The sequence below is a fragment of the Chelonia mydas genome, chromosome 16 (genome assembly GCF_015237465.2).
Source record: "Chelonia mydas isolate rCheMyd1 chromosome 16, rCheMyd1.pri.v2, whole genome shotgun sequence".
Lineage (NCBI taxonomy): Eukaryota > Metazoa > Chordata > Testudines > Cheloniidae > Chelonia > Chelonia mydas.
The window spans coordinates 4,168,252-4,191,233 of NC_057857.1; the positions used below are offsets into that span (position 1 = coordinate 4,168,252).

Genomic DNA, 22,982 nt, shown 5'->3' on the forward strand with positions numbered 1-22,982 from the left:
AGAATGTCACGTGGGTCTGTCAAACGCCGTGCTGAAGTCCAGTTATATTCTGTCCACCACGTTCCCCCTATCCACCAAACCAGTTACCCTGTCAAAGAAGGAAATCAAGCTGGTTTGGCATGATTTGTTCTTGGTAAATCCAGGCTGGCTGCTAGTGATCACCCCTTATCCTGCAGGTGTTTGCAAACTGAATGTTTTATACATTGCTCTAGTAACTTCCCAGGTATGGAAGTCAGGCTGTCTGGTCTATAGGTCCCTGGCTCCATCTTGTTAAAGCTGTCTTAACAAGCCTGCTCCCAACCCCACCTCAATCGCTTCCATGCACCCCTTGCCTTCTCCTTCCCTTCCTACACCTGACCCAATATGCCATCCTGCTACCTAGGTGCCTTAGAGACCCTCCTGAGAGCATACTAGGCCAAGTCAGAGAGGCAGCTGTTTGGTGACCAGAGAGTGAGCCATGGACTAGACATCACTGTTCAGCCATTGCCAATTCTCAGGTCCTCTCCGTTGTCAACATAACTTGTGAGTTCTCTGGTAGGTACAGTACAAATACACAGGACCAATGTCTTTAGCTCCTCGTCTGCTAATTACTCACGATGGCTGCTGCACAACATAGGCCGCCTAGTAACCCAGCCTTCCACTGCCCCTTGTCAGACAGGAGGGCCAGAAGTTGCAAACAGGCAGGAAAAACAAGATTTGGACTCTACTGCTTACAAGACCAGGGCCCTGTCCTATTAGGCAAGTTGCAATAGTGTGACTTTTTAAATTACATCAGCACAAACCCCTGATGTAGAGGCACGTTACTGACTTTAAGCCTCATTGAAACTGGTTTCAGTGAAGTTTAAGCCAGTGACTCCCTGAGTTAAACAGGTTCAAATCTTGCTGAAATGGCTTTAACTTAACTTGGTACGCAGGGGGCAGCAGGTTTGTATAATTTTTGATGGTGTCCAGATTGGATCCAAGTCCTCCCCCCCGACACACCTGCCTAAGGCTCTGGGAGGGAGTTTGGGTGTGGGAGAGGGTTTGGGGTGCAGGCTCTGGGAGGAAGTTTGGGTGCAGGAGGGGGTTCAAGCTCTGGGAGGGTGTTTGGGTGCGGGAGGGGTGAAGGGTCGGGCTCGGAGGGAGTTTGGGTGCAGGGTGCGGGCTCTGGGCTGGGAGTTCGGGTGCAGCAATTCCCTCGGGCGGCTCCCAAAAGCGGCCCCCACACCCCTCTGGCAGTGGCTCCTAGGCGGGGTGGGGGCTGGGGATCTCTGTGCACCGCTGCCCACAGGCGTCACCCCCACAGCTCCCATTGGCCCAGTTCCAATAGCAGAGGCAGTGCTCGGGGTGGGGGCAGCGCGCGGAGACACCCCTCAGGGGCCACACGGACGTGCCAGCTACTTCTGGGAGTGGTGTGGAGTGAGGGCGGGCAGGAAGCTGCTTTAGCCCCACTGTGCTGGCGGTGGGGTCCCCGGGCCCTTTTAAATTGCCCGGGGCCAGCAGGTGGGGCCGGGAGGGAGATCCAGCCCTGAACATTGGTGGAGCCGGGCCCCCGTGCTCTGAATATTCCTGGAGCACAGGCCTCACAGGACCACACAATTCACCGTTCCTGTTGGCAAGTTACTTTCTTAAGCTCATTGAAACTGGTTTGCCATGATGTGACTCAAAGAGTTTACTACTGATCGAGTTACACTGGTACAGTTTGTCTAATATAGACTAAGCCCCCAAATGCCTAGATTGTTCACCTCTGTTGCAAGCAAGTTTCCAGGTGCTAGGGGTCATCAGACTCCCCCTGCAAGAGTTCAGGAAACAGATGTGAAGTGCCAGCTAATAGCTCAGACGATTCTGCATGGTATCAGTTAGCAAGAACTGTTTACGCAGGTTTCCATCACTCTGACTGCTAACCAAAGCAGCAGCCAGGACATTTCCTAGAAAGCTCTGGACTGGCACATTAGAGGCTGAATTTCTGGCTTCTCTCTGATCAGGAACAGAGCTCTTGCTTATTGACACAGTCACTGTGGCAAGTGGGCATAGGCGCTGCGCTGACTTTTGTTTTTGGAGAGGTCTGTGTTTTGGGGCGGGGGGGGGCTTTCTGCCAGTTTTGGGGGGAGAGGCTATTTTCAGCATATTTATACACTTCTTTCACAGTCTAGTTACTGGATGTGTCTATCATTGGTATCTTTACTATGTTAATGATTAAATTATTATGAATGACATAATTACATTATCATGAATTACAGTATATTAAAATCACTGCAATCACCTACAAGCTGTCTTCACTAACATCCCAGTATAAAGACATTATGTCTCACTGTAGCTTTCTGGCTGAAACTGTCAGCAATCTTATTTATGTCTAGTTCCCTGGTATGGTCTTGATGCACATTAAGGACAGCTACTTTATTCAGCTGGGTCTGTCCTAGAGATTACTGGAGATCATTTTTAAGTCTTCTGAAGCTGGAGAATGAGTTCAGGATGATACAGGCACAGTGAGAAGGATTCTTGTACATTTGCAGTACTTCCTCATAAATAGCTCTTGCCACCAACAGCTGGTTATTTTTTTAAAAAAAACTTCAGTGAGATCCATGGATTTGTTGGGAGTCCATTAGCGGCAAGGCTGCAGGAGGGAAAGTGATCACTTGCATGGCTAGCAGGGTAAGAATGGCTCTTGGGGGCTGAATGGAGACTCTGCCACATAAGGTAGGAAAACAGGAAATAGGGAAGTGCAGTGAAAACCATCACAAGTGAGCAACAGACCTCAATGTTAGACCGCTGTTGTCCACACCCAAGCATGTTAATGGCAGGATTTGACTTATAGCACTTACTGACATGGCGTGTTACGTGCAAGGACGTTCCTTATTTAAATTCAGATGGTGGGAGTTTTATCTGGGAACACCTAAGGTGTGCCTCCAAAATCCCGTACAAGTGGAGTTTTTCCTCAGCACACGCCACCTTCATCACACGCTCTGACCAGCCTTCTCGGCCAGGTATTAATTGCAGCAATAACAATGATGGATTACTGAGGCTCGTTTGCACCGATACCCTGTCTGCATTAATTCCAGGGTTTTACGGAAGGGTACGTTGTTCCCAGGTTTAGCTTGTAGCAAAGTTAAAGAGCCACAACCAGAAAGAGATTTTGTGCTTGGAGTTTTGTCCGAATTCCTGTCTGAGGGGAGAGGAATCCCTTTCTTCTCCATCCCAGCGAGCCTGAACACTCTGTCTAGAATGCTAACACTAGAGCACCAGTGTGCAGGGTGGAGCAGCTTGCATGCTGGGCCCAACGTGACTTAGGGGCAGACAGCGACCCAATGCCCCGCTGCCCATTTGCATTGGATAGCGAGAGGGACATTTTGTTTTAGTCAGAACCCAGCCGGTCTTTTATGAGCCTGTTTCTATCAAGCCCCTGGCGTGGAAGTAAGAGGAGAGCAGTTGACTGGTACAGCTCCTACCACCATTCAGGGCCAAGTACTTAAACCATCTTTCTACCCTTGTTGAGTGGACATTGTTTACTCACAATCTTGCATTTTTTATTAGCGTGCCTTAGGGCTTGTCTACACTGCCCTGCAGTTCAGACTACGGGGGTGTGAATAGCAGTGCACACCAAAGTGCTGCGCTGTAACTCCCCCGTGCGGACACTATGGGCATGAACTAACCAGCCCCTAGTTTGCCTTAACATCGTCCTCTTCAAATGGGGCTATATTAATACTAACCAGGAAGCTTTTAGTTTCCATCTGCAGCGTCCACATGGGGAAGTTACAGTGCAGCACTTTAGTGCACACTGCTATTCACACCCCCATACAGCAGAACCCCGTTTATCTGATCGAACTGGGATCAGGGCCAGATCGGATAATCAAAAATTCAGATAATCAAGAAAATGGGAAAGTGCTCTGCTGCAGCCCCAACTGGTGGCCACTGGAGAGATCGCCCGCTTCTGGAGGTGTGTGCACTGGTAGTTCCATTAACAGGGAGAGCTGGATAATGGAGGGTCAGATAAATAGGGTTCTACTGTACTCCAAATTGCAGGGCAGTGTAGACATAGCCTTAGAGCCCGAAGTACTGGCTTCACTTCCTTCCTACATAAGTAATTCACACTCATGGCATTAAGTTGCTAAAGGAGGCCCTGCTTTTGTGCAATAAATTAGATCTCTCTGGCTTCTTTGAAGTGTAAAATTCCAGATGCACCTAACCCTTAATCTGGTAACTGACCAGCTGGTTTTTGAAAGAGAATCACAACTTTCTCTGTGTAATCAAAGCAAAAAGAATCCCCTGGGTTCCTTTCCCTTTGTGAATCTATCAGGTTCCAGACACCCGTAAGGGAGGCCAGAGGGTCTGAACTCCAAAGATTAAGCAGTTGAATCAACTGGTTGTATATCATGTTATTGTGTAGACATATGTCAAGGAATGTCTTTAAAAGGTGTAATGTTCTGAACTTAATGGTCAGTAGGAGAACTGTGTACAGATTGTGTAGTCATGTGTCTATAACCAGGCCTATGCTACAGACCTAGACGGGTATAACCAGCCACACCCCTGAGCGGCATAGTCCTATACTAACCCCCCATGTAGACAGTGCTATGTTGCCAGGAGAGCTTCTCCCATCAGCATAGCTCCTGCCTCTCGGGGAGGTGGATTAACTACGCCAATGGGAGAAGCTCTCTCATTGGTGTAGCGTCTTCACTAAAGCTGCACCACTGTACGTGAAGAAAGCCCTAAGTGTAGAACATTGTAATTGTAACCAGGATGCAACTACAGCATCACCGCATAGCAGTGTGGGGAAGCATCTGGCAGGGAGGGGCATGTCCCAGGCTAGTTGATCACAAAAAACCAATTCCAAGCACCTACCACTGTACAACCCCGTGAAAGACAAGGATGGACCACTAAAGTCAATGGAGACCCTGAAACTGAAACGAAAACCCAGTCTTGGAAAACTAAGGAGGGAGGGTGTGACATTCCCCTCTGGTGTTATCTGGACCGGTGATCTGCTAAGTCACTCCTTGACGCTGGGAGCCAGCCTGACCCTGTTCTGCTGTGAGAACCTCCACTCCTGGGCCATGTTTTAAACCATGAGGACACATTTTCAGCCTTATAACTATATACATGAAATTACAACCTATAACATCACTATATTACGACAACAACAACTATCACAACATTACTACAACAATGTCAGTGCACCATGAGCTCCCCAAAGACAACCAACCTGACAAACCCTGTACTGGATACCACACAATCGCTCTCCAAGGATGAACACGGGGGTGCAGGGTGCTCCCACGAGGCACAGAACGTCACAGAGGGAACCTCCCCTGTGACAGAGCTTCTTCTCCACCTTGGTGGGTCCCACCACTTACGTTTAGTGGCAGGATGAGGTATTCCTCTTTCCCTCAGAGTTTTCCCCCACACCCCGGGCTTGCTGTCCACACCCTGCCAGATAGGAGTCCAGTGCGCTCCCTCTGGCAGCCGCTGCCATAACCAGGCAGAGACAGGTTCTTTCTGCTGTAACTGCCAGCTGATCTCCCAAGGCAGCCCCACGTAAAGCGCTCTGCAGCAAGGTCCACAGAGAACTGGTCCCAACGTCAGCTACAAACGTGAGAAACTTGCCTCCCAGCTCACAGACATCTGACCGAGGGGAGACAAGCTCACTGGACAGGGGCAGGCACCATTCCCTCTAGCCCCCACCCCCACTACACTGCTAGCACCTCCTCCTGTCTGGCCCCTAAGGATGCTTAGTCCTGTCTTTGCCAGGCCCAGGCTAAGCAGAGACACTGGGCCACCTGGGCCAAACGAAAGGAAAGCTGTACAAGGATAACCTGCCATTCTGACAGCACCACAGCCCACTGCTCCCCTTCTCCTGCAGCTGCCCCACCTTCTGCGCTGCTAGCATGACGGCATCCGCACCAGCTGCGGGCCGCGAGGAGGCTCAGCTGGAAGGCAGCTGAGTTGGGCAGAATGCCACTTGTGGAATGAGATAAAACCAGCTGCTGTTTTACACAGGGCAAATGTTCACCCCCAGTGGGTGTAAGGGGAATGCTACTAGTCAAGGTTTCTGCTTCCTGGGGAATTCCAAGTATTTAGTGATAGAGGTCTGGCGTGGGGTGGTTGAGATGGGGGAGAGGCAGGGATGTAAGCGGAGTTCCTCTGGCAATTACACTTGCCTTCAGGAGATAAGAGTCCTGCAGTTAGGACATTGTCACTCATGTGCTGCAGGCTGCTCGTGGAAGCACTGGTGGGCAGTGACTGACTGTGCTCCGAAGGCCCCCGAAACCCATTCAACTCACAAGGGGTTTGAGGAGGATCCCTGCCAGACTAGAGTGCAATGTGCCCTTGTTCCCAGTCATACATTTCCAGCTCTGATCACCTCTGGCCCTCTGCCTTCCTCATTGAAGCAGGTGTGCAGGGTTACTGCCCCGGGAACTGCAGGGCACCAGTGGATGTGGGGCCGGCTGCAGACAGGGGTTGGGGCAGGGCTAGCTGGAGGCAGGGGGTGCAGAGCTGGCTGTGGGCAGGGCAGGGGATGCGGAGCTGGCTGTAGGCAAGGGGTGCGGGGCTGGCTGTGGGCAGGACAGGGGGGGTGCGGAGCTGGCTGGAGACAGGAGGGTGCGGGGTTGGCTGTGGGCAAGGGGGTGCGGGGCTGGCTGTGGGCAGGGCAGGGGGTGCGGAGCTGGCTGGAGACAGGAGGGTGCGGGGTTGGCTGGAGGCAAGGGGGTGTGGGGCTGGCTGGAGACAGGGCAGGCGTTGACTGGGGGTAGGGGCTGGCTGCAGGCAGGGCAGGGGGTGCGTGCGGCAGGGGTTGGCTGGTGGCAGGGCAGGGGGTGCGGAGCTGGCTGGAGACAGGGCAGGGGTTGACTGGAGGTAGGGGCTGGCTGCAGGCAGGGCAGGGGGGTGCAGGGCTGGCTGGAGACAGGGGTTGGCTGTGGGCAGGGCAGGGGGTGTGTGTGGCAGGGGCTGGCTGTGGGCAGGGGGTGCGGGGGTGGCTGGAGACAAGGGCTGGCTGCAGGCAGGGGGGTGCGGCGGGGCTGCTGCAGGCAGGGGGTGCGGGGGTGGATGGAGACAGGGGCTGGCTGCGGGCAGGGCAGGGGGTGGCTGGAGACAGGGGCTAGCTGCAGGCAGGGGGTGCACGGGTGGCTGGAGACAGGGGCTGGCTGGAGGCAGGGGGTGCGGGGGTGGCTGGAGGCAGGGGGTGCAGGGGTGGCTGTGGGCAGGGCAGGGGGTACGGCAGGGGCTGGCTGGAGGCAGAGGGTGCAGGGGTGGATGGAGACAGGGGCTAGCTGCAGGCAGGGGGTGCGGGGGTAGCTGCGGGCAGGGCAGGGGGTGGCTGGAGACAGGGGTGTGGCAGGGGCTGGCTGGAGGCAGGGCAGGGGGTGCGGGGCTGGCTGGAGGCAGGGCAGGGGGTGCGGGGCTGGCTGGAGGCAGGGGGTGCGGCAGGGGCTGGCTGGAGGCAGGGCAGGGGGTGCGTGCGGCAGGGGCTGGCTGCGGGCAGGGTGGTGGGTGCTCACGGGGAGAGCAGCAGGACGCAGCCCAGGCCCAGCAGAGCAGCCGGGGACCCACCAGGCAGCAGCCCCAGGGCCAGGGGTCGGGGGAGCAGCAGCAGCACCAGGGCTCGTGCCCAGCGCCAGGGGGCAGCCCACATGGCTCCCGCAGCAGCGCCCCCGGTGGCCGGAGGAGGAATTACATCACTTCCCGGCCGGAGCCCATCAAAGCCTCAGCGCCCCCTGCAGGGAAGCGGGTTAACAACCGGTTCTGAAACTGCTTCAAAATTTAACAACGGGTTCGGGCGAACCGGTGCGAACCGGCTCCAGCTCAGCACTGCTGTAACTGCTACAGCACGTCAGCCTGTGGAACAGGGATCGGCCCATGGGGACTTTGCTGCTGTGCGCTCAGAGCTTCCTAGGGCATGTTACCACCGTGCTGTGTGCTTTGAAGTAGTGCAGGACTTTGAGTGTGAGGCAGCGGGGTCCACATGGCCAGTTAGTGAACAGCCGGCTAGAGTCACAGCCCACCTTGCCGCACACCAAATCACCAGGTAGACAAGCTCTCTGTTTGGGAAAGCCTGGTATTGGCCTGTAGTCCACCAGAATGACCATGTAGAAACTCCAAGTCAAGGAAACTCCAGTGAAGTGAATAATTGGGCAACACTGCCTGCCCTTAGGCCCAAGGCTGTTTGGTTCCTTTGATGAAAGCAAGCCCAGATTAGAAACCAAGTAAGATTTGGTGTGGAGTGTGACGGGGGGGCAGGGGGAAGTGTTCTGTATTCTTCTCAAGAAAGAGCCTCTAGGGGGCAGCTTTCCTTGAAACTTCTGCCATGGATTGCTACAAGCCCAACAGAGAAAGTCGGTTTCCTACAGACAGACTTTTGCTTTCATATTAAGAGACTTTTGGAAACCTTGGTCCTGAGGGTGGGATCTTTTAGTGATTAGAATTCAGGGGCTGGATTCACAGATGGACTTCAGTGCCCAGAATCAGTCCCCACTGGGATTCACCGAGCTCCCCCGCTCAGCAGCCCCTGAGCCCTGTAGGCACTCAAGTCACTTGGCACCTATGTTTTTGTAAGGGGACTGTTGCCCCCTTACTAACATTCAGTGGGGGTATTTTAGTTGCTACCTCCCAGTACTAAAAAGGGGGAAGGGTCGATGGGGAATCAGGACCCTGAGACCGACAGCCCCCAGGAACAATGGGGAGAGGCCAATGCTTTAGGTCAGCCTGAATGACAGGGCAGGCAGGCTAATCAGGGAGGTCCCGTCCCCAGTGTGAGCTGGATTTGCCTGGGTCAGACAGAGTGGGGCCGAGCTAAGGAGAAAGCAGGGGCCTGAGCTGAGCTGGGGAGCAGAGCTATGCCAGATCCCGAGAGAGCAGACCCTGTCCTGGGAGCAGAGCTGCAGCCCCAAAGCCAGAGGCACAGCCCAGAGAGAGCAGACTTGCCCTGGGAGCAGAGCTGCAGCAACCAGAGCCAGGGAGGCCAGAAAAGCAGCCCAGGAAGCAGGTCAGGGCTGGGAGCAGAGTCACAGAAGCAGCCTGCAGAGCAGACCTGTCCTGGGAGCAGAGCTGCAGCAACCAGAGCCAGGGGGCCAGAGAAGCAGCCCAGGGAGCTGGAGGCAGAGCAGCAGAGAGAGTGGTGGAGCTGGGGCTGGAGCCGTCCGGAGCTGGGTGCGGTGAGCAGCTGGAGAGAGCGAGGGGAACCCTGGGCAGCAGGCCCAGCACAGGGAGACGCCTCAGCCAAGAGGCTCTGCAGGCCAGGCTTGGATCATAACCCTGACAGGGCGGGGGCGACACTGGGAAGAAGGGTCCTACCACTTAGAGCCTGAGAGCGTGTGGCCACCACCAGAGCAAGTGTCCAACCCACAGCATCCCTGCAGCACAGCCAGGGCTGGAGAAGGGGCCTGGGACTTACAAGGAGCAGACTGTGAACTGCCCTGACATTCCAGAGACACTGTTTGTGATGTTCCCTGCCACAGAGCAGGGTGATGTGTTTCCTTTAACCTTTCCCGTGTTTCCTTATTCTTTTTAAAATAATTGTTGATTAAATAACTTGCATTTGCTTTAACTTGTGTGTAATGGTCAGTGGGTCAGAGAAGTGCCCTAGGCAGAGAGAGTACCCCGGAGTGGGGAAACCCTAGCCCCTGTCCTAGGTGACCACAGCAGGGTTGGGGGTCGAGTCCCCCAGGAATCCTGGGCCCCGCCTTGTTGGGGTTATGAGGACTCTGCCAGACAGGAGAGTGGAAGGGGAGTCCTCAAGGGGAGGGAGGCCACTGGGTAAAGGAAGTGGGAGGAAGGACTCAGATCCTTTCGCTAGCCCACTTCTCCGGGGTCGTGCAGAAGCCAGGAAAGTTCTCCACAATAGCGGGACTATTCCTCTGCTTACATTTTGGCAGTAATTGGTCCCTAGGCTCCTAGGTTTCCATCTCAACGTGTGCACGCTGCAGCCCCATGCCAGAGATCCAGATGCTCCAGCCCCAGAGCGATGCATGAACAGGGGGAAGAGAGTTGTTTAGTCGCCTAACTTGCATGCGGGGCCTGCTCCAGTGGGCATGCTCAGAGCTCACCTCTTGGATTGGGCCCTGCATGAGAGATCACAGAATACAGCTGGGGGGGGGGGCAAGGAGCAGGAGGATGATCTCCCTCATAAGTGTAACTTGTAGCCGAGTAGTTAGGGTACTCACCTGGGATGTCTGGGTCCCCACCGGAAGTCCTCCCTCTGCCTGAGCGGGAGAAGGGATTTGAACAGGGCTCTGCCGCTCTCAGATGAGTCCCCTAGCCACTGGGCTTTGGGGGTCCAACAGTGTCTCCTGTTGAAGCTGTTCCACTGTGGATAAATAATGAGCAAGTCCTTGGGCAAGAGAGAGACCGATAGTGCATTCACCTGGAAGGTGGAAGACCCAAGATCCAGTCCCCCTGCTCCAAGTCTGTCCCCCATCCCCAGCTTCTTGCAAAAGCAGCATAAGCACCTATTGCCAAGAGAGGGTTTGCCACTGAGAATCCTAAGCAGAGACCGGCGCCTTTTGGAGCCCCGAATTAGGTGCTGAACTCCCTGAGGGAAGTGGGGCTGAGGACACACCCCTCACCTAGGCATCTCCTACTGGCTAGGTGAGGTGAGGAGCTGGGTAGCCTGCTGCGAATCCCATTCTGAGGTGCCTCCCTCTCCCCATTCACTGTACAGGGAGGCCGGGGGCCTAACTCAGGCTTTGTGAATCCCAGTGATTTTCTAGGCAACTGGAAGTGAGGTGTGGCGACACTCAATTCCTTGTACGTCCAGTGCCTGATGTGTTTATCCTTTCAGTCTCTGTATTCCCAATTCAGTTCCTTAGGAACAGTTGAATGTTTTCATGCTATCCACCCAGAAGTCATAAGATACCAACAAACCCAGAGGCTGAAGCAATAGGCTTATCTACCCATCAATCTGCTGGCTCTGGCACAAATTTGTCAAGTTTAATTAAAATTGCTTAAATTCAGCGTATATGGAGTCAGGTTGTGGACTGTGGGTGGCAGGAAACCAGATCAGTTTGAGAAGGAAGATCCAGGACTGCATCCTCAGTGTGCTGGGTCAGACAGAGTGGGGCTGAGCTAAGGAGAAAGCAGGGGCCTGAGCTGAGCTGGGGAGCAGAGCTATGCCAGATCCCGAGAGAGCAGACCCTGTCCTGGGAGCAGAGCTGCAGCCCCAAAGCCAGAGGCACAGCCCAGGGAGAACAGACTTGTCCTGGGAGCAGAGCTGCAGCAACCAGAGCCAGGGGGGCCAGAAAAGCAGCCCAGGAAGCAGGTCAGTGCTGGGAGCAGAGTCACAGAAGCAGCCTGCAGAGCAGACCTGTCCTGGGAGCAGAGCTGCAGCAACCAGAGCCAGGGGGCCAGAGAAGCAGCCCAGGGAGCTGGAGGCAGAGCAGCAGCCGTGCTGAGACAGCGTGGTGGAGCTGGGGCTGGAGCAGTCCGGAGCTGGGTGTGGAGAGCAGCTGGGGAGAGCGAGGGGGACCCTGGGCAGTGGGCCCAGCACAGGGAGACTCCTCAGCCAAGAGGCTCTGCAGGCCAGGCTTGGATCGTAACCCCAAGTGTGCTGAGGAGGTTTTATAGGGCAGCTACAGTCTCCATTGTCAGAAAGGAAGGCAGCTGGTCAAAGGAGCTCTCCACAGGATATAGCCACAGACAGCCAAGCCTCAAAGCCAAATATTAATTCACTTCCACAACGTGACTGATGGGGATGTTTGTAAACCACACACCAAAGCCACCGTTTAGGAGATCCAACATGCAGACATTCCCCACTCAAAGCTCATCCAGGCAGTGGGCACTTATACACAGTGCCTCAGCTCTCATCTTTTAAAGTGAGGCCAATACACCTCTCTCGATGCGGTCAGAACCCTAAATTCTTAAGGAAGTCATGGAGGCCAAGAATTGAAGCTTCAAGAAGTGATTGTTTATATGGGACTGAGATTATCCAGAATTATCATAATGAACAACTGAATTTGGAATGATGTTAAACTCCTGCTTCAGGGCAATCTCCAACAAAGAGACGAATGTCAGAGGCAAGTTATTCCACTTCTGTTACTACAGTGCTCTTACACCTTTCTCAGAAGCATCTGGTGGTTGGTCACCTGCCACAGACAGGACACTGGCCTAGATGGACCTGGCTTTGATCCAGTCTGGTCATTCAGAAGCGGGTAAAATCCAGAATGAGTTGGAATGGCCCAGAACAGCATTTTAATAAATAAACCTGATTTTGAAGACAGTGGATATAGATAGATAATCTTGAGGAAGATATTCTAGGATTGAGAGTCTATTAATAGCACCTAGTGAGTAACCCATTCTGGCCCAGAACCCTTTTTAAACACCAATAAGGACCTGGAACAGTCTGTTCCAAAGTTGCACAGTTACAAAAATTATACATATAATACAACTGGGTGAGAATAACAGTGTTATGGAAAAATCTGGTTGAATCCACCTTTAACTGGCCATTCCAGGCAATAAATAGCTTCATTACTAAAACCACTTGTAACACTGAGTTCCAAAGTTGCACAGAGAATGAAATGATACAGATAACACAAGTAACTGAGAACAAGAAGTAACTGAGAACAACATGATACTATAGAAAAAACTCTTTTGAACCAACCTTCGAGTGCCCATACTGGGCGATAAATAGCTTTATTAATAAAACCGCCCAGAATACTTGGTTTCAATGTGGCACAGAGGACAAAAAATGATATATGGAATACAACTAAGAGAGCAAAGTAATACTTCCAGAAAAAAACAGCTGAACTGACCTTTAACTATCCATTCAAGGCAATAAAGGGTTAATTATTAATAAAAACTACCTAGAATACTTGGTTCTGACATTGCACCAACTACAAAAAATAGTGCATATAATAAAACTAAGTGAGAACATAATACTACTGGAACCATGACCGACCCAATCTTTAATACACCAATGTACTAAACAGAATGAGAATTCTTGATTTAAATTATCCAGAACCACATACTCCCAAAGTTAAGGGACAATAAAAATAAACACATAGGCCTGTCTAATACAGAGTCATGTTAGAAAGACTTAATACTTGTCAAACCCCAGTTAAACTAACTTTTAATATTGTACCATCTTCTGTGCAAGAAAACGTGATGTATTATTAGCCTCAAATCCACCCCCGATACCACCACTGCAAAAAAACCCAACCACCCCACAATCACTACTAAGTACTTTTACAACGGGACTTTGCTTCAGAGAGGCTAGGAGTCTCATTAACTAGCTCATCCCAGCCTGACTTGCTTCTGAATTCTCTGCAGGAATAACTGCCAGATCACTTAACCTTTCTTGTCCCACAGACATTTGAGATAGATCTTGATTAACTTTAGCTTGCTGAAAGTCTTTCATTAGCAGTCATGGTTACAGGTAGACAGGAAAAAAAAAAAACCCACAGTGCTGTTTCTGTGGTAGGGAAACTCGCACGTAAAGACCTTTGTGAAAGTGACTAAGGAGATCAATTTGTGCTTCCATTTCTCAATCATCCCTAAAGATTTGCTTGCAGAAACAGGGGAAGAGCTCAATATCAAAAACCCTCAGAGTTTAAATCCTTAGGGCAGAAACTTAGCAAGCAGCAAGCACATTTCTTTAGGTCTTTGCTGGTGATACTTTTCAGTTTGTTGCCCATCAAAAAAGCAAAATTTTCATTGACTCCATTGTACTTACACATCCTATCCAATTGTGTTAATATTGTGTGTAAGAAGGGTCGAAAATCTCTCATTCAAAAACTTTTTCAGGAACTGATGACCATCTGATCTTTGCAAGTTCACTTGGCATTACAGTCCTCTTTTAAAATTGGTTCTCTTTGAACTGTGTGGATATTCTTAACTTTTCTTCCATGTAAGGAAGCTATGGCTTCACAGGCTATGAACCCAGAAGATTAACTCCAATAAAGTGGCTTGAAAGCCACCAAGTAAACCCTGAGCCATTTGAATCTCAAGTTCATATGCTGCAATTTTTTGCACACAAATTTAATTTGTGATAAGATAATACACCACATTTCAGCCAAACGAATGTAAACTTTGAATTGTTTATTCTCAAGCTATCAGCTTCCAGCTTAAGTTCTGGTGTAAGGATTGTGTGAAGCCTTGATCTCAACTAATGCACCAAAAACACCCTCAACCTGATTACATAGTGGATGGATTGCCTCTACGTTTGCTCTACCATCTTATCATATTTTGGTATTTTAACTTAGTGATGGTATGCTTTTTCAATACATCCCAATGACCAGTAGAAGCAGAAAAAAGGGTATACAATCTTTGGACAATTCGAAAGAAATGGACCAACTTGGAGAAGATGCTCGAATGGTTGTTCCCCAACAAGATTCAATGAATTGGCAGCATAGAGAACAAAAGACGCATATTGATTTCTCTGCTGAATTCGATTTTGAACACCTTTGTGTGCTGCAGCCATGTGAGTTCCACTGTCATAGGTTTTCCCCCTGCAATCAGCAATATCTAAACCATCTTTTTTTCAGCTTCTCTACAATAATCTCCATAACACTCTGCCCTGTTTGGAGTGGATATCAATGAAATCTACAAAGTTCTCAACTTCGAAACCTCAACATACGTAATACCAGAGACATTTGTGCTGTTCAGGAGTGGTCCAGAGTACAGTTAGACACAATATAGAAGCATTTAACTTCCCTAATCTTGTTGACAATAGTCCAGTATGCTTTTCTTGGGATCCTACCAATAAATTCATTTTGAATTCAGTTCGGTAAGTACATCACCAGTGTGGTACAGGTCTTAATAGCTTTCACGTGATCTCCCAACACACAATCATACCTTGCAAGCAATTCTAGGAAGCCCAACAAGCTACCATTACAAGATCTGTCTAATTTCTTGTCAGCCAATTGTGTCCAAGAGAGACTTCGTGTCTTCAACATTAATGTAAAATGTTCTATACATGAACACTCTTCATGGGTCGAGATCTTATTAGGGATTCCAACAGAATTGTCAGTTTGTTTGGGGAGACCCTGAAACCTCTGGTGTTCCTGGATCAAACTCATCTCATGCAAAGGAAGACACTTCTTTTTGCTTGGGAACAGATTTGTATGGGCTCATCCCCTTGTCATGTTTTCCACTGTTTTGATGTTTCTTGTGCAACATCAATTTTGTTCTCACTCATCAGAATGGAATCCACTGTCACCGATGCCTGCAGACCGTCTTTTAGTCATGTTTTCTTCCTTCCAGATTTGCCTTTTCTTGCATTTGTCCTGATTTTTTTCAGAGACGACACTACCTTCTTCCCATTTCCACATTTACCTGTTAACTTCTGTGCAGCCAGGATGGGGCAACGTGTTCCAGAAGTGGCTGCAGGGACATGTTTCAGTTGGGAATCATTTAACTACATACACCTTTTCCATTGTTACTTCTTTCTGCATAACCCTTTGATCATGAAGCAGCCAGTCTGAGCTTGTAGAAATGTTTTCTTATTTGTTATCAGATCAGCTAGACCATCCATGGTCTTTGATTTGCAATCGTCTCCTTTTGAGCCAAGCACATGTTCTGTGTTACACTGCCCATGCTTTATGAAGTACACAATCTTGTCTACAGGCATGCAATCAGCTAGGAATTCAATATGATCGGGATTTAACTTGCTATTAGCATGCAATAATTCTGTTATTCTGAATTCTCAATGCCACACTGTCCTCCCAAAGCTTCTTTTAGCTAGACTGTTTGCAGGCAGTAGAAAGCCAACACCATTTTGTCCATCTTCACTTCCTTCAGCTTAGTTAGCCTCCTCAGCAAGGAATTCCCACTTTTCTGATATATTTGTTGTAATTCCGCTGGTTTTCCAACATCTCCCTTTTTCTTCCAGTAGCCATCTTCCAACCCACAGGGGAGTCATGACCAACCTACCCTGTACGTTCCCACACGGCTGAGTGGGAAGGGAGTTCCTGCTATATACCAGAATGTGGGAACGGGGGTTCTACTATGCAATCTCAGTCAGCATTACCATAATACAAATAGCTGAAGCAGGGACGGGCACCTAGAGGCCACAGGGCCACATCCAGCACGGCACATCATTTTATTTGGCCTGCCACTGTGCTTCATACCACTACAACTGGGGCTGGGCCACCCGGAAACAGAGAGCCCCATCAGCTGGACGGGACCTGCTGCAGGGTCAGGAAGATGAGCCCAACAGGGAGCATCCGCAAACTGCCTGTCCCAGTTGCAGCACGCAGGGCAAGCTAGCTAGAGCAAGAGATACTCTGAGGGAATTCTGCACCACTGGGCTTGCACAGAATGAATGTCCCCTGCAGATTTCTTTGCTTCCCGGCAGAAAAAAGATTTTCTGACAGGGAAGCGAAGGGAAGCCACAAGAGCGGTCATGCACCCCCTCCCCAGTAGCACAGGTGCATTGCTTGGGTGCTCGGAGCAGCCAGCAGAGAGGTAAATCACCACCTTGGGGGTGCGGGAGGGGCTGGGGATGCCCCCACTGGTGGCTCCTACCCTGCACCCAGCTCAGCTGCTAGTCCCAGCTGGGCTGGGGGCAGGGGAGGACAGGACCAGCAAGGAGCAGCCGGGCCAGGTCAGACCCACCACCCAGAAACCTCTCCCAGCTGCAGGAAGCTGCTGCACCCCACCCCCATCCTGCTTCCCCATGCACCCAACCCCCTGAATCCAGACCACCCCATACCCAGAGTCCCCTGCTGAGCCCCACTCCCCCTGCATCCAGACCCCCCCCTGCACTCAGACCACCCTCCACTGAGTCCCCCATACTCAACACCCCCACCCCGATGAGCCCCACCCTCCTGCACCTGGCCCACCCAGGATGAGCCCGCACACCTGGACTCCCACCCCACTAAGCCCCAGCCAGCTGCACCCAGACCCCTACCCCACCAAGGCCCACTCCCCCAGCACCCAGAATACCCCTGCCAAGCCCCAGACCCCCCTTGCTGAGCCCCAACCATCTTCACCAGCTGAGCCCCATTGTCCCTGCACCCACAACGAGCCCCTGTGCATCCAGAACCCCCCACTACTCAGACCCCCCTGAGCCACCCACACCCAGATTGCCTCTCACCCCACACCTGGATCCCCACACACACTTGGATCCTGCTGGGCTGAGCCTGCCTTGCCCAGACCTGGTGCATCTGGCATGGAGGGTAAAGACCCCAGGGTGTTTCTGGGGCAGGTCTGGCCCTGTGCGCTGTGTCAGGGTTGGTGGTGCAGCCCACTGTCGAGTCCATGTCCCAGGGGGCGGGGGATCTGCAGGGTGATCTCCCACCTCTGTGCAGCCCACGGCCTGTGCTCCCCACTGCCATGCCACAGGCTCCACATTTATTTGACAAATAAAATTTGCAGAATTTTAAATATTGTGCGCAGAATTTTTTGTTGTTTTGGCGCAGAATTCCCTCAGGAGCAAAGGAATGCGTGCAAAGTGCACGCCTCTGACCAGGGGACATGCATGGCAAGGAAGCATGTGCAAGCTACTTTTCCACACACACCTGGAGTGAGTACAGTAAGCCAGTCAGAGGCAAGACTATGTCTGCAAAACATGCCAGGAGCTCGGTCACCCAATTCCAGCAGGGAGTGTCTGCTAATTTTCATGCCATCTTAGAAATGCGCTTGTCGTATCTACTCAGGCTGGGAGAGACATCAGACTTCCAGTCTGGTCAACACACGTGCACAACTGTCCAGCACCAGCCACAAATTACCACGATGGTCAGAAACTACTTACAAACTGTCAGGAACTGTACACAACAGTCTGACCTAAGAAGGGACTGTGTGCAAAGTACCAAGGCTGCCTACAGATCATGTACAGTAAGCTGCTAGTCCAACGAGCGATGGTACGCAAATTCCCAGATGAATATCAGACTTTTCTCCCCTTTTTATCCAATGTGCAGAGAGTGTTGTTCTTCAACAAGTTTCAGTTTAGGACAGAAAGCTTACTAACTAGGTCTGAAAAATTCCAGTTTTCTTGGTGCTAACAAACTGGTAGGTTGAGAATTTGTGGTACCAAAGCAAACCTATGTGAATTCTTATTAGCCACACAGGCAGCGCTCCCTGCAAGTGCTCCCAAAAGACTGCTTTGGACCTGTTCTCCTTCAGATAAATCCAAGAGCTTCCAGAGGCCTAAGCAGCGGCTGGGCCCCCACTGATAGATACCCCCTGCCAGTGCTTAATTTGTAATGAAAGCAGTGTGGGGCTCAGCAGGTAGGTGCTGGGACTCAAACAATTTTTTTACTTTCAGAATTGATGTGGCAGGCCCAGAGGTGCCGGGGCTACGACCTGCCGAGCCTGGAGGTACCAGGGGCTCAGCCCTGGCACAAATTAAGCACTGCCCCCCACACATTGAAATCAGAAGGAGCATCCCTGCTGCCTCAGGCCATCTGGTGCTGGCGACCAGGACAGGCAGCGGGGGCACCTGGGCGTGCCGCTTGACACCCGGTGAGAGCGAAGGGGCTGGAGCAGGGAGGGGACCGGAGCTGCGGGGGGAAGACGGCGGGGCAGGCTCGCTTTGCAGCCCCCCGTGGCGAAAGGGTTGCATGAATTCTGCAGCCCCCCAGCCGGGCGGGAGGCGGCTCAGCCGGCCCCGGGGTGCTGCCAGCGGCGGCGCCCCCGCAGCTCTGCCCGGGGCTCCCGGGGCCGGCTCGGCGCGCACAGGCGAGCCCGGCTCGCTGCACCCCCGGCCCCGCGGGCGGGAGAGGCCGCTGCCCCGGCGCCGCACTCACCCAGCGCCGCCAGGCTGCGCACCCCGCCGCGGGGCAGCCCGTGCGAGTCCAGCAGCCGGTACCAGCCGTTGGGGTAGAGGGGCGGCAGCTCCCCGGCCCTGCGGCTCCGGCGCGCCCGGCGGGCGGCCTGGTGGCTGCTGCAGCCCGGCTCGGGGAGGTAGCCCACGCGCTCCGGGGCGCGCCGCAGGGCCAGGGGCCGGGCGCACAGGCGGAGCAGGGCGGCGGCCCCGGCCAGCAGCAGCAGCAGCAGCAGCGGGGGCAGCGCCCGGCCCCAGCGGCCGGGGTCCCCGGCGGGCAGCAGGAGCAGCGCCCCCGCGGCGCACAGCAGCAGCGCCAGGCTCCGGCACGGCCAGGGCTCCATCGCGCCGCGCTCTGCCCGCCCGCCCCGCCGCCCTTATACCTGCCGGCCGGGGGCGGGGGCTGGCGCGGCTCCAGCCCGACAAGTCCCTCTGGCAGAGCGGGACCGGCAGCCTCCCCGGGCGGAGCGTCCAGTCCTGCCGGGGCAGCCGGATGCCCGTGCGGGTGGGGGCACCAGGGCCGGCCCGCCCCGCGGAGCTCACAGCAGGGCAGCAACCCTGTCCGGAGCTGGCCCCGAGTCAGACCTGGGCTCCGACTGCCCAGGGATCCTCTGGACCCATAGGTGCTGGAAGAGGGGTGCTGGGGGCTGCTGCACCCCCTGGCTTGAAGTGGTTTCCATCTCATACAGGGTTTCCAGCTCCCCACTGTACAAATGGTTCCAGCGCCCCTGTCTGGACCAGCAGAAGTTGGTCCCATCAAAGCAATAACTTCCCCCAGTTTCTCTGCTGATCTCCTGCGAACAGCCTGGCTACACACCACAGGGGGAAATGCAGGACCCCTCCCCCTGAATGTGAGCAGAGGCTCCCTGGCCCTGTAGCTGAGCCTGCAGCCTGGCCTCATCAAGCAGGGGTAGTTCTCTTTTGCCCTACAGGCACAGAGGGGAGAAGTGCCTGGCCTCAGGCACCGGCAGCTCATCCAGAGCTCCACCAGAACCAGGAGTTCTGGCTCCCAGCCCCCTGCCCATTTGATGGTTCTTCCTCCCACCTGCTGCTCTGGGTTTTGGGATCCCCTTGATAAGGTAGCAGATTGATACTCAGAACACCTGGGTTCTATTCCCCCATGGCCACCTGGGCCCCTTCCCACCTTTAGTCTGTGTAGACTGTGCCTTGTTGGAGCAGGGACTGTCTCACCCTCTGTCTGCAGCGCACCTAGCACAGTGGGGCCCTACCCTAATACATCCCACCTTTCCCTACATCTAGGCAGAGGTTTGTGCCTGGGGTTAACCTCTGCCCTACTACCCCCTTCCCCTCCCCTTTTGTGACCCAGCCCTTCTCCTTTCCTCTACCCAGCTGCCTTACCCTGCCCTCTCTGCTGAAACAGGACCCCTCCAAACCTGCTCTCTGCTGTGCCTGCTGCTCTGGACACGAGGGAGTTGGTGCTTATCAGTGGAGAAGTGTTTGTCCCCTGGCTGTTTCCCGCGCCCTTTCGGCCTGGCAAGGCCTCCCTTGTCTCTCTTTCCCCAGACTCCAGAGTTCTGTGCGTGTCCCCTCTCACACTGGGAATGCATTGGAACTTGTGACTCCACGGTGCCAGCACTGTGCCAGGGTTACTGACAATAGAGATGAGAGGTTGCAGTCCCAGCAGCATAGCACCGAATGCCCATGATAGCCTCATCGATGGAACTAATCACATTTCACCTGGGCTGGAATTTTTCATGTTTGTGTAAAGACAGCTCCTGGCTGGATCCCCTGGGGGTGTGCTGAGCCTAGTGGCCCGCGAGGCCAGGCTGAGCATTTCCCTACCAGGCTCTGCCCTGCCATCCTTTGATCCCCAGTTCCTTTGGATCCCTTGGCAAGGGGGCAGAGCTAACTCAGGGAGAACAGGTTTAAAAAGCCAGCTCGTAAGTGACCAGAGGAGCTAGCAAACGGGTTTAGAGAGGGAGCGTGAGACCCAGATACACATAAACATTCTCTAAATGTAGGCCCATAATAACCCTCAGTTATGTGCCCTGTGACAGTCATCGCACCACCGCATGGAGCCATGGATTGACATGCTCGCTTCTCATCTCATTACACAGAGCAGAAACTATTCTGGAATTCTAGGGTCAAGCCTTTGTAAAGTTTACCCTGTTCACAGCATGGTCCAGCTCCTCCTTCAAGTTGGTAGGCATGCTTTGGCAGCAAGTGCTTCCCTATGTATGCTGCAAACACGCACATTGCCTGGGAAGCGTCTGCTCTGTTACACGTCACTGTTCCACTATGCCTCCCAGTCATTGGCTTTGCTCCATCGGTGCAGATGCCAATATATCGTGGCCAGGTGCTGTGTTGATTTATGAAGCTGTCAAGCAATCAGAAAGTCTCCTCAGCTGTTGTTCTGGTAGACGGTGTCTGGCAAACCAAAATATCCTCCCGTATAAATGTACTGCACATACACCAGAAGATGAGCTAAGCCTGCCATGTCCGTGGATTTGTCCAACTGCAGAGCAAAGTACTGGCTGCTGGTGACATGGTTTTCTATGTAAGCAGAGTCAGGATGAGCTCCACCCTGACATCTGGTGGTGAGTTGTGGCAAGTTGTTGAAAAGGGGCTGATGTCATTTGCATAGGCACACCCACCCTGCCTAGCATGAGCCCATAGCTGCCCAAATGGTCACTTTGGCTGTTGTGGGATCCCCAGTTTCTCTGTTATTGGGGCAGGAAGAATAAATTGTAATTATCCTGATTATGTCAATCAAGGACAGTGGAACTGTACTTGGCCTTTTGTTATGATGGAGGGACTCGCCATCAACTAAGTAGCACTCGCTAGGCAAGGGACATGGGGTCCAAAAGTCAGTAGAGAGAGAAATACAAACATACCTACCTGGTGGTATGGGGTCCCTGGTGAGGAGCCTTATATGCTAATTGTGCTGCTTTCTTTTCCACTGTGGAATATCAGAGCTAATTTTGATTCTATTAGGAATCTAGTTACAGGCTGCTGAGCTGAATTCACTTTGGGTCAATGGTGCACCAGCACTGATGCTCCCATACTACAGGCTGAAATCACAAAAGAAATAAACTTACTAAGAGCTGAAATCACTGAGTGTTGTGTTAAGTAGTGGGGGAGCCTGAAGATGTATTGTGGAGCAGTTTGTGGGACAGCTGGCAGAGCAGAGTGGCTTGTGGGATGGCTGGAGCAGCTCATGGGGTGTGGCTGGTAGAGAGGAGTGATTTGTGGGACGGCTGGTGGAGTGGAGCCCTGTGGAGAGGTGGGGCAATCGGCTTTGGACCATGTAAGGTGCCCCTTAACCCCCCCTCCCCATCTCCACCCAGTTTGGGAGGTAAAACTCTGCAGATAAACTTTCAAGCTCTGGTGCTGCACTGACCAGGGACAGAGACTTTTGGGTTGTTGGACTTTTGGGACTTTGGGTGACTGGACTCAAGAACCAAAGGGAAAGGACATGCTCCAAATTGCTTGGGGTGGGTTTTTTTTGCTCATGGGTTGTGTTATGAATCCTGTTGGTGGTGTTTCCCCAACGTAATGCCACATTGTTTCTCTCTGTTATTAAAAGGCTTTTGCTACACTCAGACTCTGTGCTTGCGAGAGGGGAAGTACTGCCTCTTAGAGGTGCCCAGCGGGGGTGGTATATATTTGTCCCAGGTCACTGGGTGGGGGCTCGAGCTGGTTTTGCATTGTGTAATTGGAATGCAACCCCTAGATATTGAACCCGGCCCTTGTTGCTGCCAACTCTGACGGGCAGAAGGGTTACATCTAATTGAGTTAGAACATCCTTGGCCATGTCATCAATTCGACGTGATACTGCGTTGTTTGATAATGGCACTAACTGAATTAATTTGGGGCCTTCTCTCCAAGCATAGCGCTTACCATGTCTGCAGTCACAGGCAGTGTTCGCTCCTCTGCTATGGCATGAGGTTTTCCTGACTTCACAGCTCTGTAACTCACTAAGTCTGAGCACAAAACTTTCTTGCTTGCCATTAGCTGCGCCCGTGTCCGCTTGAAAAATTCCGGTGGTTTGTCCTTGTGTGTTCGTGGTTTGTTTCCAAGTGTCTGTGTAGAAGAGTCGGTTTTAGGCTGTCACTCGACAGGACTTCACCACATAACACACATTGCAGCTGAGGGTATTCACTGTCTCCAGTCCAAGTAAATCCCATTTGGATGTGCTTTTCTTCATATGTACATTTCTTTGAGATAGATCCTGGTTTGTCCTTGGTGTCCACGTTTCACTTCACAGGCTGAGAGACATGTGTGAGTCATTGTCTCACCAGCAGTTTCAGCAAGTGCACTGGTGCTGGCAACACAAATTTCATCACTTCACTTTTCATCA

The 22,982-nt window shown here is 52.6% G+C and overlaps 1 protein-coding gene across 1 annotated transcript in view; it reads right to left on the reverse strand.

The window, feature by feature from the left end:
- LOC102936991 (cholesterol 7-desaturase nvd) overlaps nucleotides 1-20,832 on the reverse strand; it is a 42,012-nt gene extending 21,180 nt beyond the window's left edge. Inside the window, exons 1-2 of the mRNA XM_037879595.2 lie at nucleotides 20,788-20,832; nucleotides 18,645-18,894 (exon numbers count right to left, since the gene is read on the reverse strand). Coding sequence (XP_037735523.2) covers nucleotides 18,645-18,894; nucleotides 20,788-20,832 — 295 coding nt within the window. The remainder of the gene's footprint in view (nucleotides 1-18,644; nucleotides 18,895-20,787) is intronic.
- Between the last annotated feature and the right edge of the window lie 2,150 nt (nucleotides 20,833-22,982).